The sequence below is a fragment of the Neolamprologus brichardi genome, chromosome 1 (assembly GCF_056152115.1).
Source record: "Neolamprologus brichardi isolate AB-2024 chromosome 1, ASM5615211v1, whole genome shotgun sequence".
NCBI lineage: Eukaryota > Metazoa > Chordata > Actinopteri > Cichliformes > Cichlidae > Neolamprologus > Neolamprologus brichardi.
The window spans coordinates 25,018,874-25,041,354 of NC_142104.1; the positions used below are offsets into that span (position 1 = coordinate 25,018,874).

The 22,481-nt window shown below is 39.3% G+C and overlaps 2 protein-coding genes across 6 annotated transcripts in view; one reads left to right on the forward strand and one right to left on the reverse strand.

Annotated features, from left to right (window-relative positions):
• Positions 1 to 1,477, reverse strand: part of diaph3 (diaphanous-related formin 3) — a 161,551-nt gene extending 160,074 nt beyond the window's left edge. For 3 of the 5 annotated variants that reach the window (XM_087839696.1, XM_087839700.1, XM_087839690.1), the window contains exon 1: positions 927 to 1,477. In XM_087839696.1, the coding sequence (XP_087695822.1) occupies positions 927 to 1,169 (243 nt within the window). In that variant the 5' untranslated portion in view covers positions 1,170 to 1,477. The remainder of the gene's footprint in view (positions 1 to 926) is intronic. The other 2 variants (XM_087839718.1, XM_087839711.1) reach the window with 2 other exon arrangements.
• A 6,052-nt stretch (positions 1,478 to 7,529) lies between these two features.
• Positions 7,530 to 21,734, forward strand: tdrd3 (tudor domain containing 3). The gene is made up of 14 exons (XM_006780361.3): positions 7,530 to 7,723; positions 9,666 to 9,750; positions 12,677 to 12,742; positions 13,460 to 13,620; positions 14,790 to 14,931; positions 15,122 to 15,193; positions 16,963 to 17,112; positions 17,424 to 17,576; positions 18,143 to 18,320; positions 18,926 to 19,051; positions 19,467 to 20,395; positions 20,637 to 20,762; positions 20,936 to 21,075; positions 21,391 to 21,734. The coding sequence occupies exons 1-13, from the start codon at positions 7,686 to 7,688 to the stop codon at positions 21,050 to 21,052; spliced, it is 2,343 nt and encodes a 780-aa protein (XP_006780424.2). The 5' UTR covers positions 7,530 to 7,685; the 3' UTR covers positions 21,053 to 21,075; positions 21,391 to 21,734.
• The last annotated feature ends 747 nt before the right edge of the window (positions 21,735 to 22,481 follow it).

Genomic DNA, 22,481 nt, shown 5'->3' on the forward strand with positions numbered 1-22,481 from the left:
CTTCCAACACCTTTGTCTTGGATCAAGCAATCGAAAAGAAACCTGGCTGGGGAAAAAGAACAGGCTTTGTCCTCTTGCTTTCCCAACTACATATCCATAAGATCACAGATTCAGCAAGGTCCTGCAGATGGATTCAAAGTACTACAGTCACCTTTAAACAGGCAGGCTCAGACTCAAGTTTTTATGGCACTGAAACTCACTTTCAGGTTGAGCATGCTTTAAAGAGATCTGTGTCACAAGCAAGTCTCCTATCAGAAAATGGGAAGGGTTTGGGGTTGTTGTTGTTTTTTTAATTGCTAGTCTAGCTGTGTAAACAAACAAAAAAAAACATGATTTTGTTTACACAGCTAGACTAGCTGAAGAACAACAACCGACAAATACCAAAGAGACTAAATGCTGTCTTGTTTGTAGAAGGGAATGCATGGATTAGTGTAAGCTAAACCCTGTGCTAATTTTAACCTTTTGATTTCCTACATGCAAAGTCAACAAACACTCAAGGTTATGGCTGTCGAAGAAATTCTACCATATAAAACATTACTTGTGTAGCTTCCTGTGCTTTGTTAACTGTTCGTTTCTCTCAGCCTTCCCAGACATGTAAGCACATTACGAAGGCATGACACATCTTCACCACGAGGTCTAACCGTGGTTGTTTGTCTATACAAACTGGTCGTTCTGAAAGTAATAGAAAATACCGATCCAAGGTGTCTGCTACATTCCTTATATGGAGGGCCATCTACCCGTGTACTGTTCTGTCCTTCTCTGAGGCTGGTTGTATCATAGGGAAAGCATAACTTGAAGCACGGAATGGGGCTTATATAATTGCTTGTAAACACTGAGTGACCATCTATTTGCAGCGTTTATCAAATGCTTTCTGTATCATACCGTTAGAGTAAAACCAAAGCTCGTGTTAGTCTTTTCATACTTACAAATTTTGGTTTGCGGTCTCCGTCATCGGTGTATGACGAAGTGGAGCCCTTCTTCTTTTGAGATTTACTGTCCCGTCCGGTGGTGGATTCAAACCGCTGACTGTAACTCTCCATGATGACCCAATGACTTCTACACCAGCTGACAGCTACTGAAGACCTAAACCTTTTATTGCATGCAACGTTAGCAGACGACAGAAGAGCTAGAGGACCACACAAAGGAAAATGCTTAGCACATAACAACATTAAGTCCAAGCGTTTTTAATGTTTTAGTGCTCAGTCTCACCTGTCCGTTTAGCTAGCTAGCCAGGTTTACAATACTATCATTCACCGGTGACTTGACTTAGCGCTAATCCAATTTATTGACTGTCACGTAATGCTCTACTTTCCGTTAACTAAAAAAATGCGCCTTAAACGTAACAATTTTCCCGAAGACTTACAAAATTCACCCGAACATTAACTGAAAGCCATACAGTCATTACGAGTTTCAGCAGAAGCGTTAGGTGGGTAAAATTAAGATACTTTTTTTGACAGACCCGCGCAATGAATACGTCAGCTTCCCATGTTTAATCCAACCAATAGCAATCACGGAACCGCAAACGGTGACTCAAGTCACAGTTTAGAGGGAGTTGATTGGCTGCCTGAAGTGTCAGTCAATCCTACTTCACTTTTAGGGTTGTTCGTTTTATTCAGTCAGTATCTCCCGTAGGTGTGCGATAGGTTTTGTGTGTAGGTCTTACTTGCATCCAAGCTTTTCTCTCTGTATTAGATAGATATATTAGATTTAATTCAGTTTGCCAAGTGACAGTTTTTCTCTTATAGAAATATTAAACAGAAAGTGACAGGCGATAATGACAGGTTGCTTAAATATAATTTCTTAATTAAATGGGTAAAATAACTCAGTATAAATGCACACATATAAATACAATGAAAGAAAGGTCTTTAAATCAGTTTAGTACAACCGCCTTTTTTTTTTTTTAATTTAGTTGGCCAAACCCATGCTTTATTTTAGTGATGTATGGTCTAGTTTAAATGACCTAATTAGAAGATTAGAAATGAGTGTATCAGAGGGACATCTCAGGTTGAGTGCTTTGGAGACAGAGAGGAAAGGCTGAGATGGTTTAGACTTGCAGAGAAGGGATACTGGATGCACTGGACAAATGATGCTGAAGCTGCGAGGCAGGAGGAAAAGACCAAAGAGAAGATTCATGGATGTAGTAAAAGATAACATGCTGAGATTTGGTGTGACAGAGGAGGATGTTAGAGACAGGGTAGTATGCAGGCAGAGCTGATGGAGTTCCTGTGGCGAACCCTCATAGCTAAGGAAAACATTAGCAATAAAAAAAGTAATAATTGTCCACATTTTTCCACATCCTATGATGTAGCATGTCCAGGTTCCAAGAAATTGTTTATCTATCATGGAATAAAGTTCAGTCAGAAGTTGATGATCACAGTAAAATGAGGGTGTTTTATATTGTTGCTTGTTTGTCACTTTGATTTCCACTGTAAAAACAAGCCAAATCCACTGTTCAATTCCAAACATCTTGTATGATGCAAACAGCAACACAGTAACGTGATGCAACTACCAGAAACTTTTGCACGCTTCTCAAGTGCTCTCCTCAAACCTACAGTTTGATCCCTGAACACATACAGTATCAGGGAGAGTTCCTCAACATGAAGCCTTAAAGGTTTTTTGTGCCCCCTGTTAGTGAAACTCATAAATTATAGAAAACATTAATAGTTCAGACTATTGACAGTAAACTGCAGGATATTAAAGATTGCTCCTGGTGGATGCCAACTGTAAACTGCTGTATACCTCATGTTGTTATTCAGTAGTTATGCTTGTGGAACTCGTACCCTTGAGGACAATTGTGTTACATAACCAAATGATGGCAATAGGATAAAAAGCCACAAGTGGTATTAACCTTTCCCTCTGTCTGTGTTCCTGCCTCCAGACTGCTAGGAACATGCTCATCCTTTGCAAATCCATAGAAGTGGAGTCACATGACAATTAGACAGGCTTAACCTCCTGACTGTTGCAGTTTGATTGATGTTGTTCTCAGAAAGCATGTCTCACAGACATCAAAATCAGAAAAATAAGAACACAAAGATACAGTACAGCTCAGCCTTTATATTTCAAGCATCAGTCTTGGCCAACTTGAGCAGTGACTCAGTAGAATTATGCTCTAATTATTATTTTGTTAGTCTGCAATCATGCAGTGTGCCGGACCAAATTCACACTCATAGGTAGATCGCATAAATCCAGAGATACACGGCATGTGATTTGGAAGAAACATATTTGGTATGCACATTATAATTTTCAGAATTTTTTTGTTTTTTGTTTTTCCAAGGCTAAAAGTGGAGTCAGACGTCACCATTAAATGAAACCTTCAGCTATGAAATTAAATTGGACCTTCTTTCAATTCAAGCTCTTGAAATCTTGTTATCTTGAAAGACCTTTATTCCTTCAATCCCTGGAGGGCTGTCTGCATGACTGCCAGCAATGTGTTAACACTCTTCATCTAGCCAAACACAAGGCTTGTGGCATTATGCCTCGCTAATCCTCTCAGACAATGAGAGATCGAGTCTTCCAAGTTGGTCAAAGAATAGCCACAGGGATATACAATCAAAAGCCCCAAATGCCAAATAATATAAATTTTGAATTTTCCTTGTACTGATAACGCAGCTGATCTGTTTAAATCATCATACCACACACAGAAAATCTGACTGAATGGGTTTGTTTTGTGCTTTTTGATTGAATTACATACTTTAATAGTGTGAGCATTTAAATTCTACATTGACATTGCTTTTTCTTGTATTTGCTTTTTTTAAAGGTAGAATTCATATTAACACATGTCTGATTGTGATAAACAGCTTCAAGGATTATCAGTAAAAAGGTGATTTAGGTAGAAATATATTTATATTTGTAAATGTTTAAGATATTTTCAACAAAGAAGGACAATTGACACAAATTAAATCTCATATCTCAGTCTCAGTCAGAGGTTATAGGGATGCAAAGAACCAGTGCTGAATACTGCCCGGTTTTGTATAGAATTTGAGAACTTCACAATTATCACAATGACACAGGGGCTCAGACCTAATAAGGGTAAATTTATCCTCACCATGAAGCTTTGTTAGTGGAGCAGTCCATTTCTATGTTTCACAGTGAGAGCAGCTTTAAATGTTGTTACAACGTCTGCACAGAGAGTTGGCCGTTCTTTAACTTTTCAGTGTGCATATACTGCCATCTTGTGGTTTCAATTAGGTGGCACCACTGGCCCTAGGTTTCAGAGATAATCGAACCATGCAAAGTGGTGGTGGTTTCCATAAGTCTTTTTTCCGTTTGGTAATTAACAAATGTTATTTAGTAGTTTAAATACACAAGAAAACAAATGGATATCAGCATTCAGAAACACCCACATTTTCCATGTCTACAGAGAGTGTCTCTGTGCCTGAAAAATAAATTAGGTTTAAGCCTGCACATTATGTGTCCACCAAGCTATTCAGGCAAATTCTTCTTGCATAACTCCCTAAGTGATTATAAGATTTTTTCCATAACATGTTTTATTTCAGAGTAGTCAGGGAAGCAACATCCAAAATACACATGTATGTGTTTTTCCTCCCCTTTGCTTTGTTTACTGGACTTTTAGACAATTTACCCCTATGAGATCATGCCTCAAATTGCTGAAAAAGAGTAGAGGTTTCACCTGAGCCTTAAGCAGAAAAGGATAAAGCATGAGTTAAAGGTCGAGCACCACTTAAATGATATAGAATACCCTTACTGCTCAAAAAATAAAGCTGCTCTACATTCCACACTCAACACCCAACTGATTCAGTGACTCGTTACTGCAAGTCATTGAACCGATTGGGTGAACTTAATAAAGTGGCTGTGGATCAGCCAATCACATGGCAGGCAAATGGCCTTCACAGTCATCAGATCTCAGTCCAGTAGAGCACCTTTGGGATGTGGTGGAATGTGAGATTGACATTATGGATGTGCAGCCAACGAATCTAACACAAACTAATGTAAGTAATTTATCTGTTAGGTAATTTTACAATACAGACTATTTTCTTGACATTTGTTCTTCTATATAGCCTGAAGATTATTGATGAAGGACTTACATATCATTCCTATCTTAAAAAGTTTAAGAAAAAGCAATAATTATTAGTAATTAAAAGCATTTTCTGATCAATGGGGTGTACAATGATTTAGTATCAAATGTCATCTTTAAAAATATTTTTAAATGGTCTGCACTTATTTAGATAATACATGACTTTTATTTTCAGACATAAAATTTCCAAAAATGTGTAATGCAGTACCAATTAATTTAATGTTTCATTTCTTACAAAATGTCATATCGGACCCACTGAGACCTTATTAATATTCCCACAAAGTACTGCCCACAGCTTGAACATCATAGGCCTTATGAAGAGGCCACTTTTCTTCATCATGTGGTTTTACTGCATGGTTGTTTAGTATATGAGTCTGAGTCCCTTTCATCAAACCTGTAACAGCAGTAGTCGGCTGCATCCAGGAACAGCTGATGCATGCTTGCTGTGTGACTCCAGTATTACTCTGAGGTTTGTAGAAAAAAGGAGAACGATCATTTTGTGTCAGTAAACCCAGTTGTTACCTTATTCTGAACAACAACTGGATAAAAAAAAAAAGTCAAAACAACAAAAACAACTTAAACAGAACTTTCTGAGACAGTGTTCAAGCCAACCCATAATTTCTGGGATGACATGTCTGTATATTAAGGCGATATAAGCTACAGCATCTTCCAATGTACAATGTGAATTTGTTACTGATGCCAGATCTGGCAATGGGTGTTTTTTTGTAATTTGTCATGTTAAGGTTTTAGGTGTGTAAAGTTTAGACCGAGACACTTTTGGTGGACACACTAACAGTGGTTAAAATGGCGTCCTAGATAAGTAACATTTCTATAAAAGTATAGAATTCAACTATCCCACATTTGACTGCTCTGCAGACAAATCCTGCTGTCCGACCTGCAAAGTCTGAGTGCAAAATACTAGCTTTGGTATAGAAACAAAAGACAATCATTTGAAGTACTGTATAGAAACAATCATCAAAGCTCCACATGTGAAATAGACTTATTTCACCTACACACACACATGCGCTCATGTGGACACACATATACACACACAGTTAACTCAGCACTGTCCAGGAACGGTGTAAGCAACTCCACCTATTCCTTTTCCCATGGTTGTGTTCACCAACCCCAAAATTATTGGATATAAAGTCATACTTAAAATTACATTTATATCTGCATACGCTCACTGGCCACTTCATTAATTATACATTGCTAGAATAAGATGTGTACATTGTGGTAGTAAGTGGACATGATAGGCAACAACACTAAGGTAGGATGTGGTGTTATAATGGGTGTTATAATGGGTCACTATCAGCCAAGGTTTCGGGTGAACCCACTGTGAGACCTTGCCCCACCCTATCATGTGACTTACTGAAATCAAATGACCTAAGATGTGAGTGGGCGTTAAGGCATCTGAGAAGGGATCTCAAAACTGGCAGACAGTTGGTGTCCTAAGCCACGCCCTCTGTTCAAAGATGGTCGTTCACAGTGGACATAGATGGCTTCTTTCACGCCTCTTTCAAACTATCTTCTCTGTCCAAAATATGAATGTCCAAAATGTTACACCTCTCGGATGAGAGGTGAAACGTCTACAAGAAACTTAAAGAACTCCAAATGCTTTTCTTTCCTTAGATTACTATGACCTGAATGACTAAGAACCTTCTCACAGACAAAAATCAAGACTCATCAGACCAAGCAACGTTTATTTTTCTTCTAATTTTCTGGTGTTTCTTCAGTTTTGGTAAGCCTGTGTGAACTGTAGCCTCAGTTTACTGTTCTTAGCTGACAGGAGTGATGCGTTACGGAGTGAGAGGTCCTCTTCTGCATAAGTCTTGTAATGAGTGGTTATTTTAATTAATGTTTCAGCTTAAAGCTGTCTAGTCATTGTCCTCTGACCTCTGGCATCAACAAAACGCATTTACCAAAAGAACTGCTGCTCACTGGTTAGTTTCTATTTTATTTAGTTTTTTTTATTATTATTTTTTGCTGGTGCCAAAGTCACTTTAATATTCTGATGCTCAGTTTAAACGTCAGGAGATTATCTTAACCGTCTCTACGTACCTAAATGCATCGCTGCTGAATAAGATATCTGCTACAGCGGGCAACTGAACAGGTGTACCTAATAAGGTGACGCAGAGTCTATATTCCCCTAAAGTTGATTCTGTTCATAGCGTTTTCAGTGGGAGAAACGTTTCATCACTCATCCAAGTGACCTCTTCAGTCTCATCTAACTGCAGGTTTCCCCAGTCTTATAAACAGTATATTTGCATAATGACTGAAACTAGCACCACTGAAGGAACAATGGGCTGGGAGGTCAGTTCCTTGATCGTTAATATGCAAATTCGCATGTCTTAGAGTCTATATTGTTTGTCATACTTCTTTTAAACGGATGTCCTTTAAACTGAATGACAAGTAGATTTTGCTTTATCATATGAAAAAATATATATAAACGCTATTTGGACCCTCGCGGCATTCCGTACTTGTACAGTGTCATTGTGTGACGTATGTACCGTAGAGTCGTTCAGTACTGATATTAGCGAGCTTTGTCTGGAGCAGAATATGAATTACAGGACGAGATAGCTGTTATTCCAGTGAACCCACTTCAAAACTTTTGGTGTCCTTATTGCTCCATCAGCAGTTTGGAAGCACAATGACCGATGTGACAGATTCCCTGACCAAAGAGGGCTGGTAGGTAGCATGTGAGCTAATTTCAAAGAGCTACCTAGTACTACTAATACAACTACCACTATCACTACTACTACTCTTTGATGTTTTCTAAAAACACTATTTAGCGTACTTATAACTTAAAATTAAAGTACAAGGTTTACCATAACACTTTGGATTTCTGTGTGTTTTTGCAACGTAATTAGTTGTGCTGGAAGCTGGCTAGCAAACTAGCGAGATAAATGACGCTAGCTATGCAATACACACTTAGCATGCAATTATTACAGCGTAGTGTGGCGCTGCATTTTGCATGAACAAACATAGTGATAACGTCATATGCAGGGGCAATCAAATAAATCTGAGGCTCTTATTAAAGTTAATATAGTTAAAACATGCAGTGCTTTTAAAACTCAGAACATCCCAGCAGCAGTTTGCAGCAGCTAGACATGAGTGCTAGCATTCACCCGCATGCAGCTTCTAAACACTTACTGCTTCAGGTTTTGCTCTTACTTAATTGTTATCCCTTCTAGAGTCTTATATGTATTTAACAGAGATGAATAATAACTGTTCTGTCCATAATGTACAGATAAACTCATTTAAAAGTGGTCCCGAGGTTGTTTACGTTTGTTGTCATGCACACCATCTGATCAGATCAAAGAGCCTGTGAACGTAACTCTACATGATAAAAACAAAGCAGAATTCTTCTGATGTTTCTTCCCATATATTCAGTTTAGTTTTGGGAAGGAGGTGAGTTTGTTATCTGAATCAGTTTATTGCTAAAATGCGTGAATTGTAAAACAGTCTTGAAGCAAGCAGTTTATAAACGTCTGTGATACTGAACTATGAATTAACTGTAATAGAGTAGAATTGTAATTGCATTGTGTTGATTAGATGGGAGAGTTAATTTGGCTTGTCATGTTTTGCTGTTTGAGTAGAGTTGTTTTTAATTCGTGTACTGTTTATATCTTACAGTAAAATTACTTTGAGTTTCTCCCTTGTCACAAGGGGTCAGCACTAACGTGATTATAGTTTACTAAACTAAAACTAGATGCAAAAAAACCCAATTTAGTTATGTAAAATAAAGATTTAAAGAAAGACTTAAAAATGAAACTAACTAAAATCATTTGAGAACTCGCAAAATTAAAATAAATAAAAATACAGAGGCTTTGATGAATGTTTTTATAGAGACACTCTGTGTCTAAAAGTCTGTGACACAGTTACTTTCAAAAAGTTCTGTTTTTAGTAGTAATACGTGTACTGATTTTCCTAAACCTCGCCTCTGACATATGCCGTCCATACAATAACAAACTTATGGAACACTGAAACTAATAAAAACATATCTAAAGCCAAACATTTGCAGACAACACAAACTAAACTGAAACAAGAAAATGCACTATGGGAAGTAATTGAAACTAAACTTAGTTAAAAACAAAAAGTAAAAATGAAATAAAAATAAAAACAAATGAGAAAATACAAAAATATAACTGTGATCCCTGCATCAGATATCTCCACATGTTTGATTTGGCAGAGTTTTAACTGGGGTTCCCATGCTGACTGACCCCCAAAGGAGATTATTTATTAATCATAGTATGTATGACATTTAGAATAAGTATTACCATACAAACACACAACAATTTATGGAGTTATGGAGACGCTTGACATCACAGTAAATAAATAAATACAGCAGTACCTCCACATGCGTGTTGTAAATTTGACCAAACTAAAAAAAAAAAAAAATTAAAACCAAAGACGTTACCATTTGCATTTTATTTTTAATATCAGTCTTTTTTAAGAGAAAAATGTCCGCTAAAATGCAGTTTTTATTTTTTCAGTCAAGTATTTGTCTCCGTCTTTAGATACGTTTTAGTTGATTATAATAACAGTGTGTTTAAACATGTTGAAATGAGACTGACTGAAGCATTTCCCAGCTCCACTTGTATTCTCTGCCCTGTTTTTCATCTTGCAGGTACCTCAGTGATGAAGGCATAGCAGAACTGAAAGGATCCGCTGAGAAAATAACACATAGTGACATAATTCGTATTGCACTTGATGTAAGTGCAACACAAACATATTTACAGAATGTTTTTACCGTGTAACACCTAGGGATGGGTACCGTATCAGGTTCTGACATAAACGGTAGTAACCAGACCGAAAAGCAGCGCACATTTCGGTGCTTTATTTCGGTGCTTTTTTTTTTCCTGAGATGTCATACACTTTGGATTCCAGCCAATCATTTTACCTTTGCGAGCGTAGTAGGTGGGCCCAGGTACGTATGTTCTTTTAGAGCAGAGCTACAGATTAAAAATGCCCAAAGCGAAGCGGTCAAAGTCTGGCTGTACTTCACAGCAAAAGATGCAAACTCAGCAGCCTGCAATAAGTGCTTCAAGGTGATACTGTGCAAAGGAGGTAACACCTCAAATCTGATGAAACACCTGGCGACGTATAGCATTTTGTTAAAAGCTGAGAAATGCGACGTATTTGATAGCTTGCTGCGAGACCTCACACCGAGCGCATCTACTGCGGGTGTGGTGCCTGTTATCTGACCCGGAGTTAGCAACATCCCCCAAAAACCCGAAGAGTAGAGTCCTGGCCCCTAGCCCTGCCAGTGTAGCAGAAATGATGACGGATGATGATGGCAGCAGCAGCCGTTCTTCTCTGGGTCAGTAGCTTAATGTTGTTGGTGTGTAATTTACGTTGAGTAGGCTAACCACGTTATTAAATTAATGCATGTAAGGTGAACTAGCAAACACCGTCGTAGCTACATGTGGCTGTCTTCTTGTTTGATGGCAGATACTCTCTTCACCCTGGCCAAAAAGGCTAAAATGACCAAAGAAAAAGTGGAAAACAGCTAAACATGAGAGGTTTTTGGACAAAGTTTGTTTTTTCCATTGATTAAGCACTGCTTCCAGCCAAGAGTGATACCATATATGCCCCATAGCTGCAGAAAATGCTAACATTGTTATCTTTTTACAAAAAAACAGCTAAACATGAGAGGTTTTTGGACCAATTTTGTCAAAGGAGCTTACAAAGAAAAGTGTCTGGACTTCTTTAAGTTGCTTGAAGACGTTTCACCTCTCATCCGAGAAGCTTCTTCAGTTCTAAGGTCAAATGGTGGGGAGTCCCAGATTTAAAACCTAGTGGGAGTATCCCCCCCAAAGAGGGACAAAAGGACCCCCTGATGATCGCCTGAGCCAAGGTGCGAAAATGGGTGTGGCTCCCAATCAGCCAGGGTTTTGGGTGAGCTCATTGTGAAACCTGGCCCCACCTTATCATGCAATTTCCTGAGGTCAGATGGCCCAGGATGTGAGTGGGCGTTAAGGCGTCTGGGGAGGGAACTTAAAACTGGATTATAGATGGCAGACAGTTGGTGTTGTAAACCACCGCCTCTGTTCAAAGATGGTCGCTCACAGTGGACATAGATGGCTTCTTTCACTCCTCTTTCAAACCATCTGTCCTCTCTGTCCAAAATGTGAACACTTCAAGCAACTTAAAGAAGTCCAGACGCTTTTCTTTGTAAGCTCCTTTGACTACGATGACCTGGATGACTGAGAACCTTCACAGACGGACCATTTTGTGTTCTCCATTCTTTAAGCACCGGTTTGAGCACCGTTTAAGCACCGGCACTGTTTCAAAAGTACCGGTTTGGTACTGGTATCGGATAAAACCTAAACGATACCCATCCCTAGTAACACCTTGCCTTGAGTTTTAGAGTTTAAGGAAAATCACCATCATTGTACTAAACGTTGGTATTTTTTTTAACCAGTTTGGTTAGACACTACTAGTTTTTGTTAGATACTACTAGTTTATCAAACATAATAACAGAAACATGGATAAATATCTGCCAAACAAGTGAATCTAAGTAACCTTGTTGTAGTTACTCTATGCAGAACCATTCACTCATGCTATTCTATTCATCCCTAAAAGGCACCTTTCTGAGCCAGAAATAACTCATCCTTTTCCCTCTTCGATCACTCAATGACTGCCCTCTCAAATTATATCATCAATCATCATGAAACCAGGAATCTATTCATTTTAATAGTATGGAATGAATGTGGGTATTTGAATTATCTGTTAATTATAATTGTGTATTTAAAAAAAGAATTAAAGGCTTTTTTCATTTGATACGCAGCTAAACAAAATGAAAATGTTTAAAGAGGAACCATAAACATTCATATAGGGTTCTTCACCTAGACTGACAAAGATGTTACAGACCTGACCTGCAGTATCGAACGAGTCGAGCACGCGCAGTCAGTGCATTTACTGCAGAAACACTGACCTTTAAGGTTTAGCATGGAGTGCTGCGGAAAGGTCTCACACTGTACTTTTAGATATTACTGCATACCTGGTTTAATCAGCTTGTAGTAAATTTAGAGTGGTACTTGTAGGGGCTTAAAGTTATTAACATTGTCAGACTAGGTATAAAAATAAATTGGAGCCACTGATGATTTGCTAGCAAAACGTTGCATTTAATTAGATATTAGAGAGATATTTTGCTACTCTGGCTGCTTTTTTTGGTTTTACCTGGAGCGCTTATTTTGTTCAGACATATTGTTTTCTGCGGTAAAAAGTGGTTGTAAAATTGGTTTGGGAGGCAGACACATTTGTAATTTTAATGTTGATCTCTTATGGCTTGGAGGAAAATAAAATCCTCTTTAAAAAATACAATTCTGTTAAAAATCTAGGTTAAATAAAGTGGTGATTGGATTTAAAAAGCAATGAGTTCCAATCCTGATTCTTGTATATCAAAATTACTCCATACATTGGCGCATATACTGGTTTTACTGTTGTACTGCAATAGTGCACAGGTGCACAGTTGTACTCTCTCCACCATGTGGAATGAGATTACAAAAAGTGAGATTACATCTGATTGAATAGTTAAAAATGTGTTTTGTTGTTTTTGTTTCACATGTGCATTGTTTCATTTTATGAATATATGATTATTATACATATTCTAATAAAGCAGCTTTTGTTTCGTAGACTGATCTTAGAACTGTTGGGCGAAAATATCTACCATCTGATATCAACAGTGGAAGAACTGAGAAGGTGAGAGGCATACATATTGCTACAACTCTGTGTCAGTGCTTAATTTATGAAACTCAATTACAAATGATGAGCTGCAGCCACTGTTGAAAGGAAACTTTAGAACTGCAGTTTTCATTATTGCCACTAGATGTCCCTAGCACACTAACAAATGTAGGTCAAGAAACCACTTCTCTGCCCATGAAAGTAAAATCGAGCAAATGGAGGGGGAAAAAACCCAAATATCAAAACATGTAATTTTATGTGCATTTACCTCCTCTTCCCTTCAGACTCCGAATGTGATACACCCCATTATACCCTAGTAATGCACTCTGCCTTGTACATATAATGCATAAATTGCGCTGTATTGCACTATACACTTTTTGTATGTAGTATTGAATGTAGATAGGATTTACACATATCTTTTCCCAGGTGTAGAAATCAAACTTTGTGCAAAGAGTCCTTACAAAAGCGTTCAACAACAGTGGTCGTTGTAGCTCTAAATGTAAGCCTTGAGGCTATTTTGAGGAATAAATAAACCTGTGCCACAGGGAAAGAGGTATTGTTTTTTTTGGGGGGTTTTTTGCCTTAAAAATTGGAGTAATCCTCAATACATACTGAAAACTCCTAGAGGGTTTTTCAGTATTGCGCTGTAATCCTCCTCCGCACATGCAGATTTGCCTTTCAAGCCACCTTTTTTTTATTTATTTATTTATTTTTCTGTCTTTTGCACATGGCCAGTTGGAGGGTCCATGTGTCCTCCAGGTGCAGAAGGTGAGAAACATCTCGGCTCCTAAAGACCACGAGGAGTCCCAGGGCGCGCCGCGAATGCTGCGCCTGCAAATGACAGATGGGCACACCACCTGTGTTGGACTGGAGTTCAAACATCTGTCTAAGATCAGGTATTACAGTTTTGTTGCATTTAAAAATAACAGGCTGTAGTGTAATGTAAATATCTGTGAAAGCGGTATAAATGGTTAAAAAAATCCTACATTTTTTTATTTGTCTTATATTTAAAAATGGATAATGTAAAAGCTGCTATTCTGTTAGCTGCATAGATGCAAATCGGGGGCATTCAGCTGGTTTCTCATATTTTCCAAACACATTCTGCACACACCCTGCTCCTTCACCTCCCTGTCAACATTCTCACCCCACCACATGTCTGAATTTTCCCTTTATCTGCAATTTCCTCGCCGTGGCAGCTGATCTAACAATTCTTAGCCTTAATTACATCTCCATCCAAGCTACCGTGGCCTTGGTGACTGCTGCCATGGTGACTAGCCAGTCTGTACAGGTGGAGTGGCCAGAATGTGGGCCTTGACTTCCTGATGGGAAGAGAGGAGAGAACAGAACAAATCCCCCCTTTATGAGCGGCACACACACACTGGCTAGCAACAGCGCCGGATAGTGTTTCTTATGAAAGTGTCCGCTTTAGTGTGCGTGAGGCCATAAGTGAGAGGCAAAGAAGGATGAGCTGGATTACAGGACTGTTCAGTGTGCGAGACAGTGATGTAGTACAGAGAGATGACAATTAAGTAGCGACACTGAGGGTGAATAGTGCATTTGTATGTGATTGAATCAAGGATGACTGCCATCTTATTCCTGTATTTGCTGCTATCATGTGAACTTCTATCATAATAGCAGCAGAAGCATCTATCCCAGAGGTTTGGAGTGAAATCCCTAATTGTTGCTTTGGCATCCGGCATCAGTAGCTGGAAATCCCTCTAAGTCCCTGTGCTTTCCTAATGAGAGAGGCAGAGGCCTTATCAGGCCTGATGAGATAGAGGGGCTTTTAATTTACCATGAGGATGGGTGAGCAGCTGGGATTATTAATAGTCTCTCCTAGCCTTGCCACCCATCTGCTGGCAATGCTCCATGTCATTTATAAAGTGGCATGGGTAACGAAATAGGGTGTGAGGTTTGGTATATGCAGTTACAATGCGTTAAACCCACACATATATTTAAAATTTAATAGCTTTTTAAAAAGAAATGTATAGAAATATATCATTCATACTGTCTTAATATTTTGTATTCACTATTATTATTATTATTATTTTATTTTGTTTTTCAGTTTTAACACCCCACCAGGAACAAAGGTGAAGCTTCTTGGTACAGTCCAGGTTAAAAATGGTCTTTTACTGCTTGATGATTCAAAAATCTCTGTCCTTGGAGGAGAGGTTGATCACATGGTGGAGAAGTGGGAACTACAAAGGGTGAGGGTCAATATTTTAATGACGGATCAGCCACTCTGGCTAAAAAGACAAAAGTCATATTTTAGTAATCATTTTAAATGTGTAATAAAGGCCTCTGCTACTCCATCATTAGCTGTTGCTGAGGTTGTATTTATCTGAGTTTTGTATTTAAAAAAAAAAAAAAGGGGTACCTTTATCCTTCATCCTGCAGAGTCTGGCCAAACACAGCAGGAGTAACATTGGAGCAGAAGGCGGACCTCCTCCCTTCGTGCCATTTGGTCAGGTGAGGAAGAATGTTTCATAGTTCACTTAAAAAGCAAAACATCCAAAATTATATTTAAAAAAATGTTTCTAAGAAGAACAAAAAACAGAAAGAATAACATAAAAATTGAACAAAATTAATACTGACAGGAACATTAATATGAAATGATATTTCAGCAGTGATTTAATGGAAGCCAGGCAGTAGTGAATAGCATTAACCTCATAAATGTATGCAAGGAAATAAACACAGATCTGGCGCCAGGAGTGTCCCTATCTTGGCAATGTTCTCTCTGATCTTTTGGAACAATTACGCCTTCATGAATCTTTAAAACGTTTGATCGCTGTGTGTGTAATAAAGCAGAATTAAAAATCAAACTGTCCTGTGACAGGTTATCTCCCGCCAGCAACATGAGGCGTAAATGTTGCATTTTTGTTAAAATAAAAAGCTCTAGTAATTGATGTAAAAGGGCAGCTGAGATTAAGCGTTGTGAACATGATAAGCAGATCGTCAAGGTAACCACTAATAATTAGATGCTTTATTTGCTAACGTTTTTCTTTTTTTAACGATTATTATTATACACAGAATACTTAAAGTTTTAAAAAAGACTGAGTCTGAGTCTCGGCTAGGATCACAGCTTCCAAGTGAATGCATTGGTATCAGCTTCACGCTTGGATTTTGGGATTTTTCTTCCAGATTTGCTCAAGCTTTGTAAAGTTTTATGACAGGGGGGCATTTGAGACTTATTTAACAGCCTCTAGCTCTTCCGCGTAACTGTATTTTCTAATGCGGGGTCATTCCAGGACTTAGTGTTGAGTAAGTCTGCTTTGGGTCGCTTTAGATTGCTCTGTTCCAAGGTATTTGGCGCTGGAAAGCAAATGTGTGTGCTTGCGCTTTGCTTGGATCTATGTTCTGTCAGTTGAGTCAGTTTTACTTATCCCGGTTGCTGCTACTCAGAGGCGCTCTCACAGCACGGAGCTTCTACCATCATGCTTCACAGCAGGAATGTTTTTAAAAGTGTAGTTGTGGTGTGTTTCTACCAGACATTTTCCAGTCAGAAGAATTTAGTTTACATGACATTAGAAGGTAGACTTTTTGTCTTTTTACCTCAAGCTCTGAGTTCAAAACAGTTTTACTTACATGATGATCCTAATGATATTAATGCAGATAGATTTCCTGTTGTCTGCTAGTCGTTCTCAAATCCTTTTGTTTTTGTGCCTCTTCTTTGGCTAGCCTTCCTAATCTACAGACCAGAACAGAAAATTACTGAACTTAAAAATAGTAAACTGTCCTCACTGGAAGGTGAGTTATTATGTGAGCAATAACTAAATAAGTGCACACTCAAGACAGAAATCCAGGCCTTCATCATTTTCACATAAGCATAATCTTGTTACTATGACGAATATCATTTTTAATACAACCTGTTATGTTAGATACCCACAAATAGTCGCAGGGTTTGATGTTTATTGAAACAAAGAGTGGCTGAACCTAGTCAAAAGTAAATATCATTGCTCCGGTCATTTGCTGGCCCATGTGACTAAATCATCACTTGGTGCAGTCGAGGAACAGCTGCAGGAAGTGATGAGTTCCATCTCATTGGCACCGAGCCACCATCTGTAATTGTTTTGAAATTAAACACAGTTCACAGTCAAGTTTGAGAGAAACCAGATGAATTCATCTGGTTCTAGTTTGAGTCCATGAAATGTGCAAACTGTCAAGCGCACTAATTTCTGTACTTAAGAAAGCGTACACGAGTGATGATCTCTGCAGCCTTGTTCTCACTCTCCCTGTAGAAGTGTGCAAGGAAGGATGAAGTGGATAGCCGAGAACTGGACCAGAGGAAGACCCTGCAGACTCACACTGTGGTCAAAAGCACTGACGAGAACGACGAGTTTGAAAAGCAGCGGACTGCGGCTATTGCTGAGGTGGCCAAGACCAAAGAGGTATCCAAACCTTTATCACTTGTTAGCTTTTCAGCTGTTAATTTTCGGGACCAGTGTTTTTGCCATGCTGGCAAAATTTGCTGCTTTATCGATTGCACGTCCTGCACAAGTGACTTAATTTGGCCTCAATTTAAAATTATACGCTCTTTATCGGCATTCACCTCAACCTTAATTGCCTTTGACAGTTGTGTAACTCTTCAAATTAAAAGTCACAATTACATTGTCATTTGCAGAGTTCTGTTTCTTTTATTGTATTTTTCTCTTTGTCCAACCCTGCAGCTCTATTGATCCTAATGTTGTTTCCTTGTCAGGGCCCCCGCACATTTGGCGGTGGAGGAAATGCAGGCGGCAATTTATCCAACGCTGCCTCCTCCTCCCGGAGCCGAGAGTCTTACCAGCAGAGGAGACGGGAGGACCGGGCTGAAAGAACAGAAAGCAGACAAGATGGAAACTACAGAGAGCTGGTGAGAACACAAGCTATAATCCCCCCCGCCCCCCCCAAAAAAAGAAGTTGTTGAAATAATGGCTTTACCTCACATTACTGAAGTCCCAATTCACTGTAACAAAGCAATTTAAAGGCTCAAACTTGCTCTGTGTTCTTCTGTGGTTTCTTTAGTCTGGATTGAAGTCTTATTTTATGGTTCAGAGATTGGGTGAGGCATCGGTTATAATATTGAGGAGATGTAAATGGATTGGAGCCTTGGTGAGGTTTTCCAATCAAGTAGCAGTCCATTTGTCTTGCTTTTTGTTGTGTCCTGCCAATTTCTCTAGTCTGAAGGGTTTGGGTTGAAGACATTAATAGGACAGAACGTAAAATTGTAGTGTTTGACGAGGGAGTAGTGTTTGCGATCGTTTCCAACACCAACAGGCTCTCACAGGTAAAACAGAATTTAAAAGGGAGCTCCTGGGTGCCGTCACACTAAACTTCTGCATTTATAACCTCGTAATTGTACTTATAATCATCATATGCATGTAATCTTCCTCTGTGGTCTCCATACAACAAATATATTTCCTGTCATTTGTTGGGTAGGTTGACGAACGCGCTCTGAGGCACATCATGGAGATGGGCTTTAACAGAGAGGCTGCTCGACAGGCTCTGATGGACAATAATAACAACCTTGAAGTGGCACTGAACAGCCTACTGACTGGATCTTCTGGTAGCAGACCTGGCCCTGTGGCTGCAGAGTCTAACAAGCCACAACCCAGAGGTATACACACAAACACACACATACACACACAGCCCCAGATGCACCTTCTGCCCACTTTGGCCGCATAACAATTTATATGTCTACAGAGCAAGCAGAGCCAGATTGAGGTTGGAGGAGTGATGTGGAGGTTCTTTAAATGCAATGAAAATCACCGGCAGCCTAGTTAAAGGTCCTTTGTGGCAGGGTTTTTTTTGTTGCTTGTTTTAGTTCATTTACCAGAAATTGCAGGCACACACTTTATTGCTATTTTCAAAAGCACACCTTAAGGTTTTAGATGGAAATTCTGTTTTAAATGCAGTCATTGCGTTGTGTCTGTTTCATTAGTGAAAATCAACCTGTTTTACCTTAAAACTTGCCCAATCACACTGAATTACTTAGATTTTTTTTCAAACCAGCTACTGGTACAGTTTATTCTAAAGCTATTTTAATTGTACCACACAAACTCATTAAAAGTAAATTCAGTTGAGTTCTCACGTGCAGGCTAATGCAGATAAAGTCACATACTTTATGTAGACGCAGGAGACCAGAAGGTGTGCACATTCAAACTGATCGATTTAATCTTTGTCAAAATAATGTTTTGTTTTTTTTCTCTGGGTTTTCTTCAGGCAGAGGAAAGGGAAGAGGCAGGTCCAGAAATGAAGATGATCAAGAGGGAGCAGGGGGAAGACCATCTGGACCGAGCACATTGTTTGACTTTCTGGAATCCAAAATGGGTGTTTTCTCCATTGATGGTGGGTTATATTCCAAGTTGTGGAATAGTGTATTTTTTTCTTTTTAATCATTTTGGAAAAGAGAGAGAGAAAATGTAAGGTGCAACTTCCAACCCAGTTCCTGTGTAGTGATGACTTATGCGAGGGCCTCTGGAAGAGCACACAAATTAAAGCAAAAGTATGGCTGATGTTTGTAGCACCTTTTGAAGCCAGTTCTTCAGGAGGAATCTACTGATTTCTAACTGAGCCTTGATTAGACTGAGACAGATGGCTGTTGACAGGTCAGAAAAACTAAGACATGTTTCTGACAACAATAAATCAGCACTGGTCTGAAATACCAACCAAGCACTTGTTAGTATTCCTTCCACTATTTCTCCCATTATTGTTTTGCCATACTTCTCAATAAAGCTGATCTTTTCTTGTTTGCTTTTATCAGAGCCAAAGAGCCAGGCTCCACAGAGACATCACGAAAACAAAGGAAATTTCCACAACTCAGACTATCACACCAAAGACGCACCTCAGACCAAGTTCTCCTCGCATAATGACCATAGGCAACAAAGGAATGACAGACCGCCTCGCTTTCACAGGGACACTGATTTTCCCAAACCTGGCCAGGAGCCTCTCTTTAATTGTGCAACCCCCCAAACGTCAGTCCAAGCCCAGCAGTGGAAGGGCCAGGAGAGGTGGTCACGAGGGATGTCCGATAGATCGCAAAGTGACAAGAAAGAGATGCGCGACGAGCAGATTTTTCCTTCTTCCTTCATGTCTGCTTCCACTCATTCAAAAGACCTTCAGCAGCAGGTGGAGTTTAGTGGATCTTACAACCAACGGTCCAGAAATGGAGATGGTGGTGGGAATATGTCAGCGGCGTCTCATAGAAGAGGGGCACCCACATCAAAACTGAGCAATTCGGCAGGAAGTGAAGCGAACGGAAAAGGAAATAAACGTGTAGACAGAAATGAAGACTTCAACAACAGCAGGAGAAAGGGGAAGATGGAGAGGGCAAATTTGGATCACCCTGAGCGACAAAGGGATAGTGGGCCAGCAAACTTTAACTCAAAGGGAGGAAGCTCCGAAGTGGGGTCATCACAGAGTTCTTATATACCAACAGGAGATCATTCTCATTTCCAAAACGGCGTTATAGAACACAAAAGAACTGGGCCGATCAAACCACAAACCTCGTCTTATCCACCGAACAGGGAGCCGCTGCCCCCAAAGAGAAACAATGCTAATAACCCAGGGTCTAAAAGAAGGGGAGGTCAAGGCAAAGGACAAGGTCCTCGAGGATCAGAAAGGGGTCATATTTCTGAACACATGTGGAAACCTGGAGATGAGTGCCTGGCACTTTACTGGGAAGACAGTAAGGTACGTCATCCCTACATGTATGAGACAGCAATAGTTAATGATTGTTGAAAACTGCTGTATTTAAGATGTTTTCTTTTTCTTTGGCTGAGCGCTGGTTTGACAGTTAAAGTTATTTAAAATTCTAAAAATTAATCTGCGGGATTTGTTTTGTATTGACAGTGCCTTTGATTTGTTTTTCAAAGGTTTGTATTTGAGAGTAATGAGATTTCTGTTTTTTTTCTGTCTGGTTGTGCGTGTGAAGTTCTACCATGCCAGAATAGATGCCGTTCATCCATCTGGCTCCACGGCTGTGGTTGTATTTAGCGATTATGGAAATTGTGAAGAGGTCCTCCTGAATAACATCAAACCTCTTGATGCTGATGTCATGGTAAGAAAATAGGGAAACATCCATCAAACTCAGAACTTGTTGGTTCATAGTAAATGAAAGCTACTAATTAAACTGCGATCAAGTGAGGTGAGGAAAGGTGATAAAATATGAATGAGTTCTAGGTGGATTACTCACAGTAACACATCACAACTGTATCAAATGTACAATGGCAGGAGGAAGATGATGGTTACTATGACAGTTCACTAGAGTTTCGCCGCGGGGGAGACGGCCAGCCTAGACGCACGCGACCCACGCAGCAGTACTACCAGCCGCCCAGGGCACGAGATTGATGTTTCTGCATTTACACGGGCAGGTAAATAAATGAGCAAGCGTGTATTTTCTTTTCACTGGTGTTTAAGAACAAACCATGAATGTGTTTTATATAAAATAAATTAGAATTTCCCATTCATTTCTTTTATTTGTGGTGGTGGGAATCTTGAATTTTGTAATAGATATGGAAAATTCAAGACTTTTATTTCAGTCACAGCTGTAAAACATCTGTTTATTTTGAAGTTGTGTGGTCATGAGATATTTTGTGAGATTCCCCAAGTACAATAACGTTTGTTATATCACATACTCTGTTAAGTAAACAAATTATAACTTTGTTTTCTTTTGCTTCATCCATCAGTGTGCGTGTCCCTCATCCTTCCACGTTCTGCAACAATCCAGAGTGCTTCCTGAATTTTTAAGTGTCCCGATGGGCTTGGGCATACAGGACTTTTAAAAGGGCTCGCACATCATGCAAAAATAAAATAAAATAAAATAAAACACAAAACAAAACAAAAAAAAAATCAACTGACACGAGCTCCTGTTTATTTTGTCAAGGACATATCTACTGTACATGTTGTGAAGATTTGTTAAATGGCTGCTTCAGAATAAACAGTTATTATTAGTATGTAGCAGATCTGTTTTAATGCGTTTTGCTTTTAATTATTCAATTTTAATGATGAATAAACTAATGCAGAGGTGGAAAGGAAACTTCTCCGGGGTCCTTGGATTCATTTTTACTCCATCAATTAATTTAGCTGAGCTTCTAAGTTAACTCGAGTTTGGGCTATTTGATGACTTGGTAATTTTTTTTCAAACCTACCCTAGCAAATTTGCAAGTTGTTGTCTTACAGCTTACCTTCCCTCTGACATTTTCTCCTCTGCGAGTCCAGAGCAAGCAGCTCAGGCTAATTTGTTGTGTTCTGTGAAGCAAATCCAAATGGTAAGACAATCTCTCCCTGCTGTAATAGAGATGGTCACACTGCAGAGATATCATTTTGCACATTACAAAAGGGGACTGTACCTAGCTCTTCAAGCACTGCGCACACTCTGCTGGCTGTTTATGGACTCGAGCAGTGTGGGAGACACGTTTTGCACATGAAGAAATAATCTCCACCTTCTGCTCCAGTTTCACTCATACCAGCAGTGGGGGATAAATGGACAATTCACCAGGGTTCAGCAGAAAGGTCACCGTGTTATTCTGTATCCCTAGTCCAAAGGGTTTGCTTTATTTTCCAACTGAGGCGCCAGGCAAGCATAGATGAATAATTAACAGCTGGTAATATGGAAACCTATCCACCAGGGAGGAACTGAAAGTGAAGCTCTTGACAATGTTCTAGGGGACTGACTATGACACGGTGCCCAAATGAGAGGGGATTGATTTTCAATCAGATAAACATATATTTTGGTAGAAGAATTAAGGCCGTTTCATACCGAGTATATTTTTCTTGA